Source organism: Podarcis gaigeae, assembly GCF_964106915.1.
Source record: "Podarcis gaigeae genome assembly, chromosome: 12".
Taxonomy (NCBI): Eukaryota; Metazoa; Chordata; class Lepidosauria; order Squamata; family Lacertidae; genus Podarcis; species Podarcis gaigeae.
The window spans coordinates 609,898-631,268 of record NC_139688.1 but is presented as its reverse complement, the minus strand read 5'-3'; the positions used below and the strand labels follow the sequence as shown (position 1 = coordinate 631,268).

Sequence of the window (21,371 nt, the reverse complement as noted above, 5' to 3'; positions counted from 1 at the left end):
TCTCCAATATCACTCATGTCTTTGGCCAACCAAAAACTGGCAGAAGAAGCAGCAAACCCAGAAAACCAGACAGAAGCTGCTTCAAGTTCCCTCACCGCCCTGAGGCCTATCTTTAAAAAGGCCTGGGCAGTACAGACCAGCCTGATCATGGTTTAAAAAGGCAAAACTGGAGGAAGAAGATGCACAGACCAAAGAGTGGATACCCCTCCATTCAAGGTTTGATGTGGGGGTGTCAGATTCGAACAGGGGGCACTGTGGAGCTCCAGCAAAATCTGGGGCGTTCATCACCTAGAGATATGTATGGAATTTCAAAGCGGGGATCCATCAGGGGGCCTTACCCAGAGAGTCCAGGATCCCATGATGTTCCTCCATGACTTCCTCATGCAGAGCTCTCTGGTCAGGATCCAGCAACGCCCATTCCTCCTCTGTGAAATGGACAGCTACGTCTTCAAAGCACACCAGACCCTTTGAGGAAAAGGAAAAGGCTCTTCCTCTTAGACAGCACACTGATTATCGAGTACATATGGCTGTTTTCTGCCTGATCATTGCTTTGTTCTTTTCATGGAATTGCTTCACATTTCAATTATGCTTAATGTCTTAGAACAGGGGTTGGCGAGGTTTACCGGCCATGGGGCAGATCACTCCCACGGAGACTGTCTGTGGGCTGGACTGGCACAGCACAACGCCGGAAATTGCGTCTGCACATGCCCAGACGCCGAAAATTGTGCCTGCGCAGAAGCAATTTCCAGCGTCTGGACATACGCAGACGTGATTTCCAGTATCTACGTGTGTGCAGATGCAATTTCCAGTGTGCTTGACGAGTCCCTGTGCCGTGCCGGTTTAGCACAGGCACCAAGCAGGCAGCTCCGTTCAGGGGCGGCTCGTGGGCCAGTAAAATGGTCTTTGTGGGCCGCATCCGTCCCATGGGTCACACGTTGCCAACCTCTGTCTTAGAATCATAAAATCATAGAGTTGGAAGTGACCCCCCAAGGGTCCTCTAGTCCACCCCCTGCAATGCAGGAATCTCAGCTAAAGCATCATTGGCAGACGGCCATCCAGCCTCTGCTGAAAAACCTCCCCAGGGAGACCAGACCACAGTCCAACAGCTCTTGCTGTCTTAATGGAATTCATTTACTGTGTGTTTTAATGATGGGTATTAACCTTTGTGGGATGCGGGTGGCGCTGGGGGTTAAACCACTGAGCCTAGGGCTTGCCGATCAGAAGGTCGGCAGTTCGAATCCCCGTGATGGGCTGAGCTCCTGTTGCTCGGTCCCTGCTCCTGCCAACCTAGCACTTCAAAAGCACATCAAAGTGCAAGTAGATAAATAGGTACCGCTCCAGCAGGAAGGTAAACAACATTTCTGTGCACTGCTCTGGTTCACCAGAAGCGGCTTAGTCATGCTGGCCACATGACCCGGAAGCTGTATGCCGGTTCCCTTGGCCAATAAAGCGAGATGAGCGCCGCAACCCCAGAGTCGGCCATGACTGCACCTAACAGTCAGGGGTCCCTTTACCTTTACTAACCTTTGTGTAAATGGGTGCAACTCCACATTGCCTTCTTCAAATCATTCTGCCTGCGGAAGCATTGCTGGGCAGAAAGATCCCCCCTGTTTTTGGAAGGGGGGGACCCTCCCGATTCCCTAAAGCCAACTTCCAAGAAATCACGGGGACACAGGGAAAGGGAGGATAGCAGGGGAAGCCCCGTGAGGGGAATCTGGAATCCCTATTCTCTTCCTTATTCTCAGCACAGAAACCTTCTCAAATGGCGTTTTCATCCTTCGTTGGGGGCATTTTTGACAGAAGACAAGAGGAGGAGAGAGATTCATTCCCCCTGGCAGCTCCCCCCCCCCCAGCCTCTTTCCCCGCAAGGCTCCTTCCGCTACCTGATCTGTTTCTACAGCCGCTGCCTCCTCTCTGCTGCCATGAGAAGACGGACTTGGCGGTCTTGCTGGCATCCTTCTGTCACCTGCGAGAGAGCAAGGTAAGTGTAGAGCCCTGAATCTGTGTCTCTCTCACTTCAGACGCGCCTTTGAAAAAGAAGTCTCCCCTGCTGACTGCATTTTGACGTTTGCACCCACTTCATATTTTAGTTGGGCAAAACTAGCTCTCACCTCCTTTGGGCTCTTGGTCCCAACTGTCTTCCACAAAAAGATTAAAAGAACCCAGAGATTAGTTTCAAAAGCCACAGAATGTGACCCTGATTTCTCCTTACCCAATGGCCTCTCTCTGTTGTCAGATGGAGTCCTCTCTACCTCAGATGAGTCCTTTCCCTGAAAGAGCAACAAGGGTTCAAAACAGAGAACGGGGAGAAGGATTAGAAAAGGAATAGCAGAGACAAAATCTTTTGGGGTACCCAATAACACTCACTGGATGCTTTCCAAAAAAAGGATAGGCCATTAGGAGAGAATTTGGGGATACTCTCCCTCCTGTTCAGAGCCCCTTGGAAGCAGCCAGAGGAAAGTCTCTCTCACCTGCTTTCTCTCTGCCTGCTTCCTCTCCTCTGCCTGACTCAGGAGGAATCCTTCGGCCAGGGCCACCGCCTGGGAACTGGTCTCCGCTCCGCATTCCCTCACCCAGCTCTCCATCTCCGGTGGAAGGACAGCCAGGAACTGCTCCAAGACCACCAGGTCCAGCATCTCAGCTTTGGTGTGCCTTTCTGGCTTCAGCCACTGATGGTAAAGGCGGAAGAGTCTTTTGCAAACTTCTTGGGGTCCTTCAGTCTCCTGGTAGCAGAACTGCCTGAACTGCTGCCTCTGCAAATCTGAGCTGTGGGGGTCCTCCTCATCCAGGATCTTCTGCACTGAGGATTTCCAGAATCCCCCATTTTGGAGGGCCTGGCCTCTTCCTGCTTCTGGGCCAGCTGAATCTTGCTCATCCATGAAGCCTCCAAGAGATCGGAAGGAATCCCTTTCGTCTTCTGCCAAGTTCTGCCTGTCCAAGGGAGATGTGCTACCAAATCCTACAAAGCAAATACATTGTTCTGTTATAAAATCGAAACATGATCAGGAGAAGAAAAGTGTTATTTCAAGAAGCATGGATGAGTCTTGAGGAACCAGGGCTGGACTGCACCACAGCCAAGAAGAAGAGCCAAGAGGAGGAGGAGGAGGAGGAGGAAATGTAGAAGGGAATTTATAATGCAAAACGTAGAGGCAACTGAAGGGATTTCTGTGAGGTGACACAGCCTAGTTGCTCCTGCCTTTCAGTGTTTTCAATCAATGAATGAAGCCAGAACAGTGATTGATAAGTTAGTCATTTTCACCGATTGTGCTCTCCCTCCCACCCCCCACCTCACTCCAAGGACCATTTATTTCCTGCTTTCATCTCATTTCCTCGCCCTTGGAATCCCCAACATTCTCAATATACACTACTGGGGTGAGGTCCCTTTTTCTTTATTCTGAGAGCTATATATTTAATATCTTGCCAAGCCCCTGAGGGCCATGTGGGCGGGACCAAAGGACAACGCTCCAAAGCAAGTACAGTAGGAGTCGCCTTCCTTTATGGGCAACCAAATTGGCTTTAGCAGAATAACCAAATTATTATGCTCATCCAGTGATCTACAAATGACATGAGAAGACTCGGTCTATTTATTTGTATGCTTTATTTGTCTTATGACCCTTGTTTATAAAACCCAATAAAAAGTGGGGGGGGGGGGTTTCCAAAAAGAAAAGAAAGGAAAAGGACAAGACAGACACACGCCCAGGCCACACCTGCACTGCCCTTCTCCCTCCTTGGGGAAAAGCCCCCAAGAGCCGCACACACGCTCCACGGCTCTTCAAAGGGAGCGCGGCTCTTGGGGGAGCCTCAGCCATGCGCAGCCTCTCCTGGGCAGGGGATGAAGGCTCCCCTTGCCTGGGAGAGGGGGTGCGCAGCTAAACAAGAAGCCAGGACAGCCAGCGGGATCGATCCCGCTGGCTGTCTTGGCTTATGCCATAGCCGCACGCAGTCTCTCCCAGCCAAGCAAGAAGTCAGGACAGCTGCGCTGCGATCCCACTGGCTGCTCTAGCTTCTGGTTTAGCCGCATGAAGCCTCTGCAGGGCAGCGGGGAGCCTTTATCCCTGCGGAGGCTTCGCGCGGCTATCTCTGGCTTTTGCGGGAGGTGGGGGAAGGGACAGAGCACGCAGCTCTCTCCCTCCCGCAAAAGCCCCCAAGAGCTGCGCTCCCTTTAAAGTGTGTGCGGCTCTTGCAGGAGGAAAGCCAGGAGGCTTGCTTTCACTGAAGCCAGGAGGGCAAGAGGGATCAGTGCGCACCGATCCCACTTGCTCTCCTGGCTTCAGGGATAGCCCCGCAAAGCCTCCTGAGCGAAGACGGAGGCACGCTCCCTCTTAGCTCAGCATGCTTTGTGTGGCTTTCTTATTTCTTGTTTTCCTCCCCTAAAAACTAGGTGTGTCTTATCGTCTGGTGCATCTAATAGAGCGAAAAATATGGTAATCCAGGGATTAGTTTCCAAATCCACAGAATGTGACCAAACTGAGGGGGGAAAGCTCCTTCCTCCTTACCCAGCGGCCTCTCTCTGGCGTCCAACAGAGTCTTCTCTGCCTCACAGGAATCCAGGCCCATTTCTGCAAACAGATCCTTTCCCTGAAAGAGAAACAAGGATTCAAAACAGAGAACAGGGAGAAAGATTAGAAAAGGAATGGTAGAGGCAAGCACTTTAGAGTTCTCAGGTATCATTCCTTGGATGCTTTCCAAAAAATTAGTCGCCCTCCTGTTCAGAGCCCCTTGGGAGTATCCAGAGGAAAGTCTCTCTCACCTGCTTTCTCTCTGCCTGCTTCCTCTCCTCTGCCTGACTCAGGAGGAATCCTTCGGCCAGGGCCACTGCCTGGGAACTGGTCTCCGCTCCACATTCCCTCACCCAGATCTCCATCTCCGGTGGAAGAACAGCCAGGAACTGCTCCAAGATCACCAGGTCCAGCATCTGATCTTTCGTATACCTTTCTGGCTTCAGCCACTGACAGTCAAGGCAGTAGAGGCGGCTACAAACCTCACGGGGTCCTTTGGCCTCCTGGTAGCAAAACTGCCTGAACTTTTGTCTCTGCACATCTGAGCGGAGGGAGTCCTCCTCACCCAGGATTTTCTGCACAGAGTTTTCCCAGATTCCCCCACTGCTCCCGGTGTTGATGGCATGGCCTCTTCCTGCTTCAGGGCCAGCTGAGTCTTGCTCATCCATCCTGGCTCTCAGGAAGCCTCCAAGATATCAGAAGGAAGCCCTTGTTCTTCTGCCCAGTTCTGTCTGTCCTAAATAGAGGCGTCTGCAAATCCTACAAAGCAAATACATGTGAAATTGAAACACGGTCAGGAGAAGAAAAAGGTTCTTTGAGCAATCATGGATGAGTCTCACTAGGAACCAGGGCTGGGCTGCAACACAACCCAGACTCTGAGCTTTCCTTTTCAAAAAGGGAGAGGCCAGCATCTAGCTCTCTTAGAAGGAAAGGTACTATGCAAAATGTTCAGGCAACATAGGGAATTTCTGTCAGATGAATCCGCCTGGTTGCTCCTGCCTTTCACTGTTTTCTGTCAATGAAAGAGGTCAGAAGTGTGATTGACAAGCGAGTCATTTTTACAGGATGTAATCTGGATACTAGGCTAGAGTGGGGGTCCTAACCCTGGGGTCCTCTAGGGTTGCTCTCCCTCCCACCCCCACTTGCAGGCTCATATCTTTTCTTTTCTTTTAAATATATATCTTTCTTGTTTTAAAATAGATGCATTTATGCCAGGAAAGCAAACAAACCAACATACAATCAAATAAACAAACTATAAATTGACAAACAGACAGTAGCAATACATGAAACAACACAATTCTTATAGCTAACATCCTTTGTATTCCCAATGATGTGAATGATTGTAAAACAAGAAATTGAAAACGACTTTAGTCTCGCTGTACTTTATCTGTTGATTATCTTATACCGCACAGGTATATATTTCTTATATAGTTTCTGTTAACTTCCCTACAAACTTATATTTATACAATGCAAGGTTCAGTCTAATTCTGCCAAGAAGTTTCCTTTCATACTGTAATTTTTTTAAGTATTCTTTAAAAATCCTCCAATCCTTAGAGGCTATTTGTTTTGTTTGGCCTCTTATCCTTCCTGTCGTCTTTGCTAGCTGCAGGTATTCCACCATTAGGATTTGCCAATCTGCCGTGTTAGGAATTGCTCTATTTCTTGCTACTAAGATTCTGGCCACTGTTATCCCATACATGAACAAAGTTCTTTTCGATTTCCTTATTTCTTTTGGCAATATACTTAATAGAAATATTTCTGGCATTTTTTAAAATGTAAATTTGAATAATTTTTTAAGTTCGTCATATACAGTGGTGCCCCGCAAGACGAATGCCTCACTAAACGAAAAACCCGCAAGGGTTTTCCGATTTTTAGCGGCTTCGCAAGACGAATTTTCCTATGGGCTAGCTTCACAAGACGAAAGCCCATAGGGAAATCTCCGGGGACAGCGGGGAAGCGCAGCGCGCCTTCTCCTCTGTTCCCGGACCTGTCCTGAAGGCTTGCGGTGGGAGGAAGGTTTTCCTCCCCACCGCCAACATTCAGAAGGCTGTTCTGAAGGCTGGCGGTGGGAAGAAAAGCCCTTCTCCCCCGCCAGCCTTCAGAAGAGTTCCCCGCAGGGCTCTCCAAGCTGTGGATAGCAGCCTGCTGCCCCTATCCGCAGCTTGGAGAGCCCTGCGGGGAAGTCCTGCAGGGCTCCCCAAGCTGCGAATGTCTGCCCCGCGTGAGGGGTGCTCTTCTTCAGAGCGCCCCTCGCGCGGGGCAGCAGGCTGCTATCCGCAGCTTGGAGAGCCCTGCGGGGAAGTCCTGCAGGGCTCCCCAAGCTACAGATGTCTGCCCCGCGCGAGGGGCGCTCTGCTTCAGAGTGCCCCGCGTGCCGGGCAGCAGGCTGCTATCCGCAGCCTAGGCAGCCCTGCGGGAACTCTTCTGAAGGCTGGCGGCGGGAGAAGGGCTTTTCTTCCCACTGCCAGCCTTCAGAAGGCTGTTCTGAAGGCTGGCGGTGGGGAGAAAAGTCCTTCTCCCCCCCGTCAGCCTCCAGAGGAGGTCCGGGGACAGTCTGTCCCCGGACCTGGTCTGAAGGCGGTCTCCCTAGGAACACATTAATTGATTTTCAATGCATTCCTATGGGAAACCGTGCTTCGCAAGACGAAAAACTCACAAGAAGAAAAAACTTGCGGAACGAATTAATTTTGTCTTGCGAGGCACCACTGTATATTATTCCAAAATACGAAGATGTCTGCGCACTTCCACCACATATGCAAGTAAGACCCAATTTCTCTATTACATCTCCAACGTATAGGTGATCTATTCTTGTACATTTTAGCAAGTTTTTCTGGAGTTTGGTGCCATCTGTACATCATCTTCATTATATTCTCCCTGAGGCCATAAATTTTATATCTTCCCCCCATAATTTTCCCCATTGTTCCATGTAAATATTATAACCCAGGTCTTGTGCCCATTTCAGCATTGCTGCTTTCACTTGATCTTTCTTTACCTCCCATTCTAATAGTAGATCATATATCCTTGAGATGTATTTTCCTTTACTTGGTATCAATTCTTTTTCAAATTTTGATGTTTCTTTTGTAAGACCTGTTTATTTATCCATGATTAATCTCTGATGTATTTGAAAATATTGCAGCCAATCCATCAGATACCCTTTAATTCCTTCATATTTTTTCAACGTGGGTTCATCCTGCTGTCCTTCTAATAATATTCGGTATGTGGGCCATTCTCCTTCCATATTCTTTTTCTTAACTGCTTCTGCAGGTGAGGTCCACAGGGGGATCTTGAAGGCTCCTCTCTTTCCTGCTTCCGTCTCGTTTTCTAGCCCTGGGAATCTCCAGCACATTCAAGACACACTACTGGGGTGGCATCCCTGCTCTGGGGGCCAGATAAGAAGCCCCCGGGGGCCAGGCCAAAGGGCAGCACGAAAAAGCGAGTGCGGAAGGGGCTCACATTCCCACTGGGGTTGCAAGTGCCCATTCCAGCTCCGGCTCCTTTGCCAGCCAGTCCCCTTGGCTGGGCTCCCTTTCTTTATGAAGGGCATGTCTTTCCCCCCTTTTTCTCCAAGGAGCATCCAAGGGTCTCCCCCTCCTCACTGAATCCCACCCCCATTACAACCCTTGAGAACACATTTAATTCCTGTTTTAAAGCAGCTGCATTGGTGGTCCTGTCATTTCCAGGTCCAATTCAAAGTGCTCACAGGAGGGGTTCACTGAGGCCCCCAGATATGTGAAGAAGCCCCTTCTTCCCTACAGACCCTCTTGGCTGTGAAATTTGGCAGGGGGGCCCTCTTGGTAGCTTCACCCCCTTGAGAGTCTTGGGTGGGGGTGGCCCAAGAGAGGGCATCCTGGGGGCAGACCCCCCATTGGGGGATTCCCTCCCCACACAGGCATCTCCCCCTCTTTCCCAAGGCCTCTGACAACGGAGGACCCAGCCTATTCCTCTGATTATTACTTGTTTTGACTTTATAAAATAATTTTAAATGGTTGCACTTTGCTCTGGAACAGTGGTAATAATAGTAAAAATACCAACAAACCACAATAATAATAATAACATAAAGCCTCAAGCATGGAAGAAAATAAATAAAGCCTCAGGCGTTTGGCTATGCGATGCTCAGTGTTATCTGTTAACTGCTCTGTCCTGTTGGCCCTTTTTCTGCTTTTGCTTAAACCTGTTCATGGATCAAGAACTCAGACACTGCCTGACCTCTAATAATGAACTATATGTTGTAGATATTCCCCTAAACCTATTGTGCTATTTTTGTGGTGTACAAATGACAAGATTTCTTTGTATCCTTCATTTGTCATTATTCTCATGAACCTTGCTATAAAGCTCAATTAAGTTATTCCAAAAAGACAACACACTCCCAGCTCTCCCCTGCACTGCATCTGTAAAGCAGGATGAGACCCCTTTAAAGAGTCCATAGAGTCCATAGAATACTGGAAACCATAGTTTGTAAGGGGTGCTGAGCGCTGCTGGGAGAGGTTCCCTTGGTGTGGCTTGGCAACCCGTCCTCCCTGCCAGGGAACTCAGGAATTATAGCTGGTGGGAAGAGGGTCTCCCAGTAACTCTCAGCACTGGGGGGGGGCTGCCTCTTTCACCCCCATCCCTCCCAAGGTTCCCTCCCTTCCCAGCAGGTCTTGGATTCCTTGGGTGGGGAGACCTCTGGTGGTTCTCTGTTCAGGGCTTCCTGGTCAGTCTCAGAAGATCATTTGGACACCTGAGAGGCTGCATGTGGGTCAGCCAGGAGTCTGGATAAGACCCCTGTCTGATGAACGGCGGGGGGGGGGGGGGAGCTTTGCTTCTAACTGGAGGACAAGGGAGGGTTCACTTGCATCTGAAGGAACTCAGCATCAGAACATGAGCCCTGCCGGATCAGGCCAAAGGGGCCCCCTCTTGAGTGCCCCCTCCTGTTCTAACAGGGGCCTCTTCTGGGAAGCCCCCCCCCCCCCAGGACTGGAGTGCAAGAGCCCCTCTCCTCCTCCCCCCCCCCCCCCGCTTCCTTCCCAGCCCCTGGCAGAGCCTGGCCCTTGTGCCTTGCAGACCCCCAGGTCACCCTTTCCTCCTCTATCTCCCTGCCTCCTGTGGGAAGGAGTTCCAAAGGTTTAACTCTGCCCTAAAGGAAGCAGCTCTTTCTGTTCTCCATCTTCCAACAGCCTTTCTCGACTGACTGCAAAGGGGGTTTTATTCTTGTGTATATTTTATGCCCAGCTGTTTCTCTCCGGCTTCAAATGCCATTCATAAATGTGACAATGCCAATAATAATAATAATAATAATAATACTAATAATTTATACCCCGCCCATCTGGCTGAGTTTCCCCAGCCTATTTCTGAATGGGCTTCCTTTGTCTGCCGTTATCCCCCCCCCCAAGACCCCTCCCCAAAGGGGCCAGCAGCAGCCTCTTTCTCGATTCCCAGGAAGACGAGGCTGGCCGATCTGCTGCAGATCTGCTGCCCCTGACTTGGGGGTCTCCCCATGCATGAGATGGACGCCCCCCTCCGCCATGCATCTTCCCCTGGGACCCCCCCTCCCCTCTCCCCAATGCACCCAAAAGGGGAGCAGAGAGAAGACTCACCGGATCCCTGGAGGCGCCTCCTTTGCAGAGGAGACAAACCAACCGCCCCCCCCCTTGCAAAAAGGGACTTGGCTGGGAGGGAGGGGCTGTTGCTTTGGAGAACCTGCCCCCCCCAGGCTTGACTTCCTGTCCCCTCTAGGAAGGCAGCTCCGTTCCTCTTAACCCTTGCCAAGCCGTGCGCCCTCAGCTCACCCTCCTCTCCCTCCCGGGCGCGCAGCCAGAGGAGGGCACTCATTTTGGGTCAAGAGAAAGACTTGCAACCAGCTCAGCATCCTTGGGCATCAAATTGTGCCAACCACAGGAATAATCATCCATGGAAAAACTCCAGATTCCACCCCCCGCCCCCTTGGCAGCAGCTCCTCGTGCCAAGCAGAGGTGGTGAAGCTGCGTGCCCAGTTCAGCTGGGTGCCAAGGGCAGGCGGGGGAGGATGCTTGGAGAGGGAGAAGGAGGACCCTCAACCACTCACCTGCCCCAGGAAACACCTGCCCCGGGTCACCTGGCAGCCCGGGGAAAAGACCAAACGCTTAAACCCAGAAGCAGTGACAATGCCAAGGCACAGCGAAGGGCCGCTCCGGAGCATGTGCAGAGTGCGGAGTCTTTTCACCCACCCCTCGATCACCAGCGGCCCTGCGGGCGGGGAGCCAGGTGCCCTCCTGGTAGCAGGGCTACAGCCGCCATCCCATCCCTGGAGTTGGGAATCTGAAGCAGGGGGAGGGCGCCCGGTTGGGCAAGGCTGTCCAGGTTTGCCCAGCAGCCACGCGAAGGCACTTTGCCCACGCCTAGAGGCACTCTCTTCCCGCTCCGGAGCCACAGTCGCTGCTGCCCAGTGCAGGATATGGCAGCTGCTCTTGCGCTTGCCCCCTCCTGCTCTCCGAAGCAGCGGGTTGGACTAGATGACCCCCGGGGGTCCCTTCCAAGCCGGCACTTCTGCAGACTCCCCCCCCACCCCCTGCATTCCCGGGCGCGCCTTTCTGCCCGCGCTCTTGCGCACGGAGCGGCGCCAGCCGGGAACTGCAGTCCGTCTGCGGGCACGAGCGGGGAGGCGCGGGCGGGCGCGCGCGCGCTTTCAGGGGGGATTCTGGGAATTGTAGTCCCAGCCCGGCCGGGAGAGGAAGGAGGGCGGCTGCCTCCAGCCCCGCCGGGGTCCCAGACGGAGAGCCATGCAGAAATACGAGAAGCTGGAGAAGATCGGAGAGGGTGCGCAATTGGGGAGGGGGCGCGCAGCCGGGGGGGGGGGCGAGGATGCATGCAAGCGGGAAGGGGGGGCGTGCAACCGGGAGCAGGAGATGGCGATGCCGGGGGCTTCTCCTTGGGAGGTTTGGGTGGGGGGCTGCTTCTCTCCCCCCCCCCCCGCGATCTGTGCTGCTGGTGCCGGGTGGGGCGAGGAGAGGACTGCTTTGAGCCTGGGGGTGGCGGCCTCAGCATGCATGCAATGCACCCCCCCGAAAAAAGAACCCTGGAGGAAATTGGGGGTGTCTGGTGCAGGCTGGGGGTCCAGCGGCAGGAAGGCGTGGCAGCCAGGGGGGCTCCTCTGCAGGGCTGGGGTAGGGGGGCCTTGCAACCGCTTGCCTCCAGGAATCAGCGGGACCCTTTTGTGTTTCTCTCCCCCCCCCCCCCAAAAAAAAGGCACCTACGGGACGGTGTTCAAGGCCAAGAACCGGGAGACGCACGAGATCGTGGCGCTGAAGAGGGTGCGGCTGGACGACGACGACGAGGTGGGGAAACCCCCGCGACCCCCCGGCTCCGGCTCGCCTGCGCCGCCCTTGGGAGCCGGGACTACAGCTCCCATCATTCCCTGCCTGCCTGGTCAAGGGCGGGGGATTGTGGGAGTTGTAGTCCCGCAGCCTCTTTCGGCCGGGGATGCTCTGCGCCCTCCTTGCAGATGCTGCCGGGGGGGGGGGGGAGGGAGGGCGCCTCGGTCCTTCTGCATGCCGAGCAGCTGCTCTCCCCCCATGCAAGGAGAGTGGGGTGCTGGGCGGGGGCAAAGCGCCCCCGACTCCTGGGATTGGCATTTTAAGGGACCCCCCCCCCAGGGCAGCTGCATTCTGCAATAATAGGACCTTCGCGGTGGGTTTAGCCTGGGCTGTCCCCCCATCCTTCTGGTTCGGTGATGCTTTGCCCCTTAGCGGGGGGGGGGGGGCAAGGGAGAATAAAACGGAGCATCTGCCGGAAGAAAAGGGGCGGGATCCTTGCAGGAAGATCCTTGGCTGGAAATGCAGAACCCCGGAATATTTGCAGGCGCAAACAGCACTGGGCTTGGGGGTCACATTCGAGCACCTCAAGAGCATCCCAAATGCTCAGCAGAAAGGATGTTGGGGTGGGGCTGGGGGGCGGAGCCTGCTGCTGTTTGACAGGGGACCCCCACCCCCACCCCACACATGCTCCCCGCATTGGACTTGGCAGAGCAGCTTCGCCCTCCCAAGTTTGGGGCAGGTTTCTGAGAAGAGTTCCCTGTTCCCTTGTTAGTCCCCACGCTCCCTTGGTTGGGAGCCATAGGAAAGGGAAGTAAGATGTTCCTTAGCCACTTCTGGTGGGTGGGGGGATTCCCTGTCTTCCCCCCCACTTGCCTGCCCATTGTGAATGAATTGGGGGTGTGGTGGGGGTTGAGGCTGGCAGTGCCCCCCTGACCCTTTCCCCTCCCTCTTCCCCCTCCTCTTTCAGGGGGTCCCCAGCTCTGCCCTGCGGGAGATCTGCCTCCTGAAGGAGTTGAAGCACAAGAACATCGTCAGGTGAGCTGGTTGGGGGGCTGAGGCTCAGCTCTGGGATGGAGAAGGGCGGGGGGCCGTGTCAGAGCTTATTCCTTGAACTTAAAGACCACCTTTTCCTCTCCAAGACGCTCAGAGTGCTGCAAATGGATCTCCTGCTCATTTACTGTATTTTTCTCTCCATAAGACACACCTAGTTTTTAGATGAGGAAAACAAGGGGAAAAAATATTCTGAACGAAACCGTGGATGGATGATCTAACCATTGCACCACACTGGCTCTGAAAGAACCCACCCCCTGGGGTGCTCCCTCATTTTGGGCTCAGCTTGCAGGGCTGACTCAACTCTGGGCTTGAAGCTCTGGGTGGGTAGGGGGTGAGCGTGGGGCCTGAGACCCCGACTGCATCTCTTAGAGGGGTTGAGCTGATCATTTCCCACACATATCCCACATGGAATCCTGCCTGTGTCACAAAGAGAAGCATTGAATTGTAGAGTTGGAAGGGACTCCAGGAGTCATCTAGTCCACCCCCTGCAAGGCAGGAATCTCAGCTGAAGCCTCCATGAGGACAGATGCTTAGAAGCCTCCAAGGAAGGAGAGCCCACCATCTCCCGAAGGAGACCATTCCCCTGTCAAACAGCTCTGACTGTCAGAAGGTTTTTCTCCTTTCCTGCAACTTGAAGCCATGGGTTCGAGTCCTACTCTCCGGAGCAGGAGAAAGCAAGCTTGTTCCATCTTCCTTGTGGCAGCCCTTGAAATATTGGAAGGTGGCTCCCGTATCTCCTCACAGCCTCCTCTTTTCCAGCCTAGACCTCCCCAGCTCCTTCAACCGTTCCTCATCAGGCTTAGTTTCCAGACCCTTGATCATCTTGGCTGCCCTCCTCTGCCCACATTCCAGATTGTCAACATCCTTCTTCAATTGTGGCGCCCAGAACTGGACACAGTATTCCAGCTGTTTGTCTGACCAAGGCAGAAGAGAGTCGGACTATGACTTCCCTTGATCTGGACACTAGACTTCTGTGGATGCAGCCCAGAATAGCATTAGGGGTTTTTGTTTGTTTGTTTGTTTGTTTTTTGCTGCTGCTGCATCACACTGTGGACTCAAGTCAAACTTGTGGTCCACTAAGACCCCCTAGATCCATTTCACAGGTGGTAAGCCAGGTGTCAAGGTCCGTGTAGTTAAAGCTCTGGTTTTCCCAGTAGTGATGTATGGAAGTGAGAGCTGGACCATAAAAAAGGCTGATCACCGAAGAATGGATGCTTTTGAATTCTGGTGCTGGAGGAGACTCTTGAGAGTCCCATGGACTGCAAGAAGATTCAACCTCTCCATTCTGAAGGAAATCAGCCCTGAGTGCTCACTGGAAGGACAGATCCTGAAGCTGAGGCTCCCAAGACTTTGGCCACCCCAGGAGAAGAGAAGACTCCCTGGAAAAGACCCTGATGTTGGGAAAGATGGAGGGCACAAGGAGAAGGGGACGACAGAGGACGAGATGGTGGGACAGTGTTCTCGAAGCTACCAGCATGAGTTTGACCAAACTACGGGAGGCAGTGGAAGACAGGAGTGCCTGGCGTGCTCTGGTCCAGGGGGTCACCAAGAGGCGGACATGACTAAACGACTCAACAGCAACAAGCCAGGTGTCCTCCATTCTGCATTTATTCCCCACCCTTTTAATCCAAGGAGCTGCAGATGGTGTCTGTGGTTCTTGTCCTCCTCCTCATTTAACCCCCACAACAATCCTGTGAGCTAGGTCAGGCTGAGAGTAAGTGAGTAGAGGAAGCGCACACCATTCACTGGAGCCCCTATTTTCTCTACCCCCCCCCCCCAGGTTGCACGACGTCCTCCACAGTGACAAGAAGCTCACTCTGGTCTTTGAGTTCTGTGACCAGGTAAGGAGGGAAGGAGCAGGTGGCTGTGCTCAGATTTTGCAGAAAGAGCCCTGCAGGGCTGGCTCCGTCCTGTTCCCACAGTGGGCGGCCAGGTGCCCCCCAGGGAAGCCCCCAAGCAGGAGAAGGGGACAGGATCCTGTGGGGCTCTCCCTCGGTTCTCCTGTGTGGCGAGAGAGAGGCAGCAAGGGGAGCTGGACCTGGGCATCTGGGGGTCCCCTCTTCATCCTGAAAATTTGGGGGTGCCTCTTCCTGGGAGACCAGCCTGTTTGGGGGTCTCCTGGCCCTGCTGCTGACCCCCTGCCTCCCCCTCCTGCTTTCTGCTCCCCCCAGGACCTGAAGAAGTACTTTGACAGCTGCAATGGGGATCTGGACCCAGAGATTGTTAAGGTGAGGAGGGCACAGGGTGGCCCTGGAGAGGGGCTGAGTGGAGGGGTGGGGACAGGCGTCCTTGTGGGGGGCAGCTAGTGCTCCGCCCATCCCCCATGGCCAGGCTTGGGGTCCTCACGCCAGCCTCCCCCCCCCCACTCTCTCCGCAGTCCTTCATGTACCAGCTGCTGAAAGGTTTGGGGTTCTGCCACAGCCGGAACGTCCTGCACAGGGACCTCAAGCCCCAGAACCTCCTGATCAACCGGGTGAGTGTTGGGGGGCCACAATGGGCAGGCGGGGGGAGTTTAGGGGGGCAAGACCCAGCGTGGCTCCTGCAAAGACCTGCCTGTTTCACCTTTCCAGAGATGGGGGAGACCTGGGAGGGGCTGTGCCCTTGGACTTCCCAAAAGTCTCCTTTGGTCTGCTTATTATGGGTTGCCATCTTAGCTGTGTTCCCCGCACGGCAGGGGGTTGGGCTAGATGACCCCCTGGGGTCCCTTCCCACCAGCAAAAAAACCCAGGATTGGTGCTTTCTAATGTGCTCATAAAAAATAGGAGGTTTGGGCTGAGCAACGAAGGGGCCAGATCTGCCCACGATCCCATTTGATTTAGGGGGGTGTCAGGGTACACAGTGGGGGGGGGTGTCGTCAAGCTGCAAGGGACTTCCAGGGAGTCTCCAGGTCTAGGGAACATTGTCGGTATGGACACCATGGGGATTTCCCCTTCCTTCCCTGGGGCCTGGGCAACGTTGCCCCTCGTCTGGCTCTTTTTTCCTCCGCTGACCACCTGCCTTTGCCAACAGAACGGGGAGCTGAAGCTGGCAGACTTTGGGCTGGCGAGGGCCTTTGGGATCCCCGTGCGCTGCTACTCGGCCGAGGTGAGGAGCAGGGCTGGGCGGGCAGTGCCCCTCCATTGGCACAGGGAACTGCGGGACCTGCCCCCTTCCCTCCCTTCCTCGCCCCTCCGCTGGGCCACTCGCTCTGCAGAGCCTCCAATTCTCCCTCTTTTCCAGGGACGTCCCTAATTTAGAGAAGCCGTCCCAGTTTCTGATCTGATCCCAGAATGTCCCACTTTCCCTTAGGACGCCCATGTTTTCATTGGAGAAATGTTGGAGGGGATGGAGTTATCTGACCCCCCAGCTGAAGGCAATCCTGTATAGGGAAATTTATTTCATGTTTAATGATTTATTTTGTTTTTATATGTGTTGGAAGACGCTCAGAGTGGCTGGGGGAACCCAGGAAGACGTGTGGGGTACAAATAGTAAAATTATTATTATGGAATGGGACGTCCCTATTTTCATCAGAGAAATTTTGGAAGGTATAGCTCTGATCTTTCTTCCCCAGCCCAGCCTGCAGAAACCAATTAACCTGTGGCCTAATAATAATAATAGTAATAATAATTTATTATTTATACCCCATCCATCTGTCTGGGTTTCCCCAGCCACTCTGGGCAGCTTCCAACAAAATATTAAAATACAATAGTCCTTAGATACTAAAAGTTTCCCTAAACAGGGCTGCCTTCAGATGTCTTCTAAAAGTCTGGTAGTTGTTTTTTCCTTTGACATCTGGTGGGAGGGTGTTCCACAGGGCGGGTGCCACCACCGAGAAGGCCTTCTGCCCTGTTTCCTGTAACTTCACTTCTTGCAGGGAGGGAACCACCAGAAGGCCCTCGGAGCTGGACCTCAGCGTCCGGGCAGAACGATGGGGGTGGAGACGCTCCTTCAGGTCTACTGGGCCTTTGAGGCCGTTCAGGGCTTTCAAGGTCAGCCCCAACACTTTGACTTGTGCCTGGAAAGTACTGGGAGGCAATGTAGGTCTTTCAAGACTGGTGTTATGTGGTCTCAGCAGCCGTTCCCAGCCCCCAGTCTTCTTTGATTTTCCTTCCACCCGATTCCTGCATTGCAGGAGGTTGGACTAGACCAACCCTTTGATTCTCCCTGCTGCCCCACAGGTGGTGACGCTCTGGTACCGCCCCCCAGACGTCCTTTTCGGGGCCAAACTCTACTCCACCTCCATAGACATGTGGTCTGCTGGCTGCATCTTTGCAGGTAAGGGGGGTGCTTTGGCACTGGGGGTGGGCAGAAGGGGGTGGACAAGGGCTCTGGGGTGCCACTAACCTCTTCCTCTCTTCCCCCCCCCCAACAACCCAGAGCTGGCCAATGCTGGGCGCCCCCTCTTCCCAGGAAATGACGTGGATGACCAGCTGAAGCGGATCTTCCGATATCCTTGGCACTTGGCATTGCAAGGGGGTGGAGGGGGGGCCAGTTGGGACTGAATTCAGGGGGTTGGACTAGATGACCCCTGGGGATCCCTTCCAACTCTCATTCTATGGGTCTATGATTAGGGAAATTCCCCACTGGAGTAGAAATCATTTATGGAACAGATGGAAAGCTCTTCAATCTGAGCAGGCCGAAAGCAAAGAGTGAAGTTACTGTAACTTCCGCCCTCGAGCTTCAGGATGCAGAGGACAATGCGGTGTTTGCACGCTCAGAGGATGACCTCCAAACCATCCTAAATATCTTTGCAGAAGTTTACAAAAAGCTCTGCCTATCGCTCAACATCAAAAAAACCCAAATGCTGCACCAACAAGTACAAAATATCCCCTCTGCAGCGCCACAAATCCAACTCAATGGTGTAACGTTGGAAAATGTCGATCACTTCTCCCACCTGGGCAGTTATCTTTCCACAAGGGCCAACACTGATGCCAAAATCCAGCATCATCTGAACTCTGCGAGTGCGGCTTTCTCCCGATTGAAGTGTGGAGTGTTTGAGGACTGGGACATGGGCAGGAAAACCAAAATGCTTGTTTACAAAGCTATTGTACTACCAACCTTACTGTCTGCTTGTGAAACATGGAGCACTTATAAACGCCATCTCCAACTCCTCGAAAGATTCCATCAACCGTGTCTCCGAAAAATCTTACACATCACTTGTGAAGACAGGCGAATTACTGTATTTTTCGCTCTATAAGACGCACTTTCCCCCTCATACAAAGGGGAAATGTGTGTGCGTCTTATGGAGCGAATGCAGGCGGGAGGCTCTGCTCAGCGCTCCCTTTAAAGAGCGTGCGGAGCAGGTGTGCGGCTCTTGGGGGCTTTTCCCTGAGGAGGGAGAAGGGCTGCTTCTTGGGGGAGCCTTAGCCGGCTATCCCATAAGCCAGGACAGGCAGTGGGGTCCCTGCGCAGCGATCCCGCGTGCTGTCCTGGCTTCTGGGATTCAAAAAAAAATGTTTTTTCTTGTTTTCCTCTTCCAAAAACTAGGTGCGTCTTATGTTCTGGTGCGTCTTATAGAGCGAAAAATACAGCAATGCCAGTGCACTGGAAGAAGCAAAGATCAGCAATGTCAAAGCAACAATTCTTCAACGTCAATTTTGTTGGAGTGGTCATGTTGATCAGATGCCTGGTTACCGTCTTGCAAAACGACTCCTCTATTCCAAACTTAAAAATGGAAAGTGTAATGTTGGTGGTCAACAAAAGAGGTTTAAAAACTCTCTTAAGGCAAATCTAAAAAAATGTAGTATAAATACCAACAACTGGGAAACACTGGCCTGAGAGTGCTCCAATTGGAGAACAGCCTTGACCAAAGGTGTCCTGGGCTTTGAAGATGCTCGAACTCAGGATGCAAGTGAGAAATGTGCCAAGAGGAAGGCATGCTTGGCAAAACCACACTGATAACGTCTGCCCGGAAACCAATGTCCCCACTGTGGAAGGATGTGGGGATCCAGAATTGGCCTCCAAAATCACTTATGGACTCATTGTTAAAACCGTGTTTATGGAAGACAATCTTACTCGGCTACGAGGGATCGGATAATAAAATAAAAGGGAAAGCCCAGCAAAGCTGTGATTGGCCAGCTGGGGACCTGTGGCTCTACTGGGGTGGGGGGTGGAGAAGGTGTGGATCCAGCCCTCTTGCCCTGGGTGCCTGTTTCTTGGCCTCAGGAGCAAGCAGGGGAGGGTTTTGCAGAATCGTGGAGTTGGGAGGGTCTCCAAGGATCATCTAGTCCAACCCCCTGCAACCTCCTCCCATCTGGGACAGGTGTCAAACAGAAGCCCCGCCCCTCTTCCTTTCCTTTGAGCAAGCGCAGAGTGCTGGACACGCAGGTCTTTGCACTGAGGTTCCTGCACCACAGCAGGTTGGGCTAGATGACCCCAGGGTCCCTTCCAGTTCTGCCATTCTGTGATTCTGTGGGGGTGTTGGGAGGGGTACACGGCTGAGTTGGCTGGGGGGAGATGCAGAGGGGTCTCCCAGTTGGCAAGGGGTCCTTAACTCTCCCTCCACGCTGCTGGGGACTCCGACCGAGGAGCAGTGGCCGGGGATGACCAAACTCCCAGACTACAAGGTGAGAAGACCCTTCCCTCTCCCAGAGCGAGACCCCTGCTCCATCGCCCTCCTGGGTGGGAGTCCACCCCTCATTGCACACCTCACCCACTTTCTCTCCCCCCCCCCAGCCATACCCCATGTATCCTGCGACGACTTCCCTCGTCAACGTGGTGCCCAAGCTGAACACGACCGGACGGGACCTGCTCCAGGTGAGTGCATCTCATGAGGGGAGCTCCCTGGAGGGGGCTGGAAGGGGGTCTCTCCTGCCGGGATCTCTGTTCACCTTCCTTGCAGGTTTTTCTGCCGAGGGCCCTCCATCGGGGATCCTTGAGCTCCTTCTTTGAGGGGGTTGGACTGGATGACCTTGGGGGGGCCCCTTTCCAATTCCACGATTCCTCAGAGGGTGGCGCCGGCCTCTGCTTCCACCTAGGGCTTTCCACAGAAGTGGGGCAGCCGTCCCTCAGGGATCCTTCAGCTGAGATTCCCGCATTGCAGGGGGCTGGAATGGATGACCTCTGGGGGTGCCATGACTCTGAGCTCCCCCCCTTCTTTGCCTCCCCAGAACCTGCTGAAGTGCAACCCGGTGCACCGGATCTCGGCAGAGGATGCCCTCCAGCACCCCTACTTCACGGATTTCTGCCCCCCCTAAGGGGCCGGCGTCTGCGTGTGTCTGGTGTGGCCAGAGGGTGGGGGGTGCATGCAGCCTCCCCCCCCCCCACAGTGTACCAGTCCCCCTGCTGGAACTGCTGGTGCTGCAATCCTCACGGGACCATTTGGGATATTGGGGTGGGGGGGCTGGCCCGGTTCCCCCCTCTTCCTCTTCCCGCCCCCTTTGCCTGCCCCCCAGCACCCTCTAGTGGGGGCCCTGAGCAGCCCTGGAGGACTCGGACACCTGTCTCACCCTGTGACTCTTTTATGACTCCTATAAAGCTCTTCTTCTCTTTCTCTTTCTCTCATCTGTATCGCGACCCCCCCAGCCCCACTCTCTGGGTAGGGGGCTCCCTCCCCTCCTTCCTGGGGCCCCAGTGGAGGGGCAGCCAGAAGAGGGCTCTGTGTGTTCCCCCTGGGGGGGGGGGAGACTTGCTTGGCCCCTCCCATCTCCAGTGTCACCCTTGGGTGTTCTGCCTGGGGGGGCTCAGTGCAGCGTTCATGGGGAGGGGGGAACAGAAGAAAGGCAGTGCTGGATCAGGCCGGTGGCTCATCAGGTCCAGTCAGAACCTCGGGGTCCAGATAGACCGCCCCTGGCCCTGGAGGTTCCACACAAACGTCAGAAGAGCCTGAGCACAGGATCAGGCCAAAGGGGGCCCATCTGGTCCAGCCTCCTGCCTGCTCTCAGACAGACCAGGTGCCTCTTCTGGGAAACCAGCAAGCAGGATTCGAACACAAGAGCAACTCCGGGCCAGAAGGCTTTGATTGCCATCTCCTCCACCAACTTGGCTTCAAAAGTCGATGGAACAAATTCATGGAGGAGAAGGCTATGGACGACTATTAGCCACTATAATATTATTATTATTATTATTATTATTATACCACCCTTCACCTGTGCTCTGCCTCCAAAGTTGGAAGGAGCAAATGCTGTGCATTGCAGTTGCTGGAAACCCGAGGACGAGAGAGCTGCCCCTGTGTTCGAATCCCGCTTGCAGGTTTCCCATCGTGAGCACCTGGGTGGCCCCTGGGAGAAGACGAGGCTGGACTGGATGCGTCCATGAAGGTGTCCAACCCTCTTCTAGTGGCCTCCAGGTTTGATGGGCATCCCTGCCTGCTGTGGCAGGGAGTTCCACCGATTAACTCTGCCATTGTGTGAGGGGCGACTGCCATTTCTCTCCCAATTCTTCCACCTTTGTGGGATTCCCATGGGAGTTTTCGCGTGACGAGAGAGGGAGAGAGCTTTCCTCCTTGCTGTGTATCATTTCCTAAACTTCTCCCGTGTCCCCTGGATTCTCCTTCCTTGGAGATTTTTCAGCAGAGGTCGGAGGTCCAGGATTCTTCAGCTGAGATTCTTTCCTTGCAGGGGGTTGGACT

At 53.8% G+C, this 21,371-nt stretch overlaps 2 protein-coding genes across 6 annotated transcripts in view; one reads left to right on the top strand and one right to left on the bottom strand.

Moving 5' to 3' along the window:
• The window catches only part of LOC310827696 (uncharacterized protein), a 751,453-nt gene extending 741,252 nt beyond the window's left edge, over positions 1-10,201 (bottom strand). For 3 of the 4 annotated variants that reach the window (XR_014556479.1, XR_014556480.1, XM_083704044.1), the window contains exons 1-7: positions 10,076-10,201; positions 4,751-5,258; positions 4,497-4,578; positions 2,472-2,959; positions 2,213-2,270; positions 1,884-1,966; positions 339-465 (exon numbers count right to left, since the gene is read on the bottom strand). Coding sequence is in view for 2 of the 4 variants with exons in the window: in XM_083704044.1 (XP_083560170.1) it covers positions 339-465; positions 1,884-1,966; positions 2,213-2,270; positions 2,472-2,959; positions 4,497-4,578; positions 4,751-5,167 (1,255 nt within the window). In the remaining 2 variants the exon portion in view is untranslated. The remainder of the gene's footprint in view (positions 1-338; positions 466-1,883; positions 1,967-2,212; positions 2,271-2,471; positions 2,960-4,496; positions 4,579-4,750; positions 5,259-10,075) is intronic. The other variant, XM_083704045.1, reaches the window with a different exon arrangement.
• A 114-nt stretch (positions 10,202-10,315) lies between these two features.
• Positions 10,316-20,294, top strand: CDK5 (cyclin dependent kinase 5). Of its 2 annotated transcripts, none has more exons than XM_083704330.1 (12): positions 10,316-10,450; positions 11,703-11,791; positions 12,738-12,805; positions 14,604-14,664; positions 14,995-15,051; positions 15,201-15,296; positions 15,833-15,907; positions 16,981-17,077; positions 17,180-17,249; positions 19,308-19,368; positions 19,478-19,558; positions 19,912-20,294. In XM_083704330.1, the coding sequence occupies exons 6-12, from the start codon at positions 15,207-15,209 to the stop codon at positions 19,996-19,998; spliced, it is 561 nt and encodes a 186-aa protein (XP_083560456.1). In that variant the 5' UTR covers positions 10,316-10,450; positions 11,703-11,791; positions 12,738-12,805; positions 14,604-14,664; positions 14,995-15,051; positions 15,201-15,206; the 3' UTR covers positions 19,999-20,294. The 2 variants fall into 2 exon arrangements, with proteins under 2 accessions (XP_083560456.1, XP_083560455.1); XM_083704329.1 differs by lacking the exon at positions 10,316-10,450 and adding an exon at positions 11,097-11,273.
• The last annotated feature ends 1,077 nt before the right edge of the window (positions 20,295-21,371 follow it).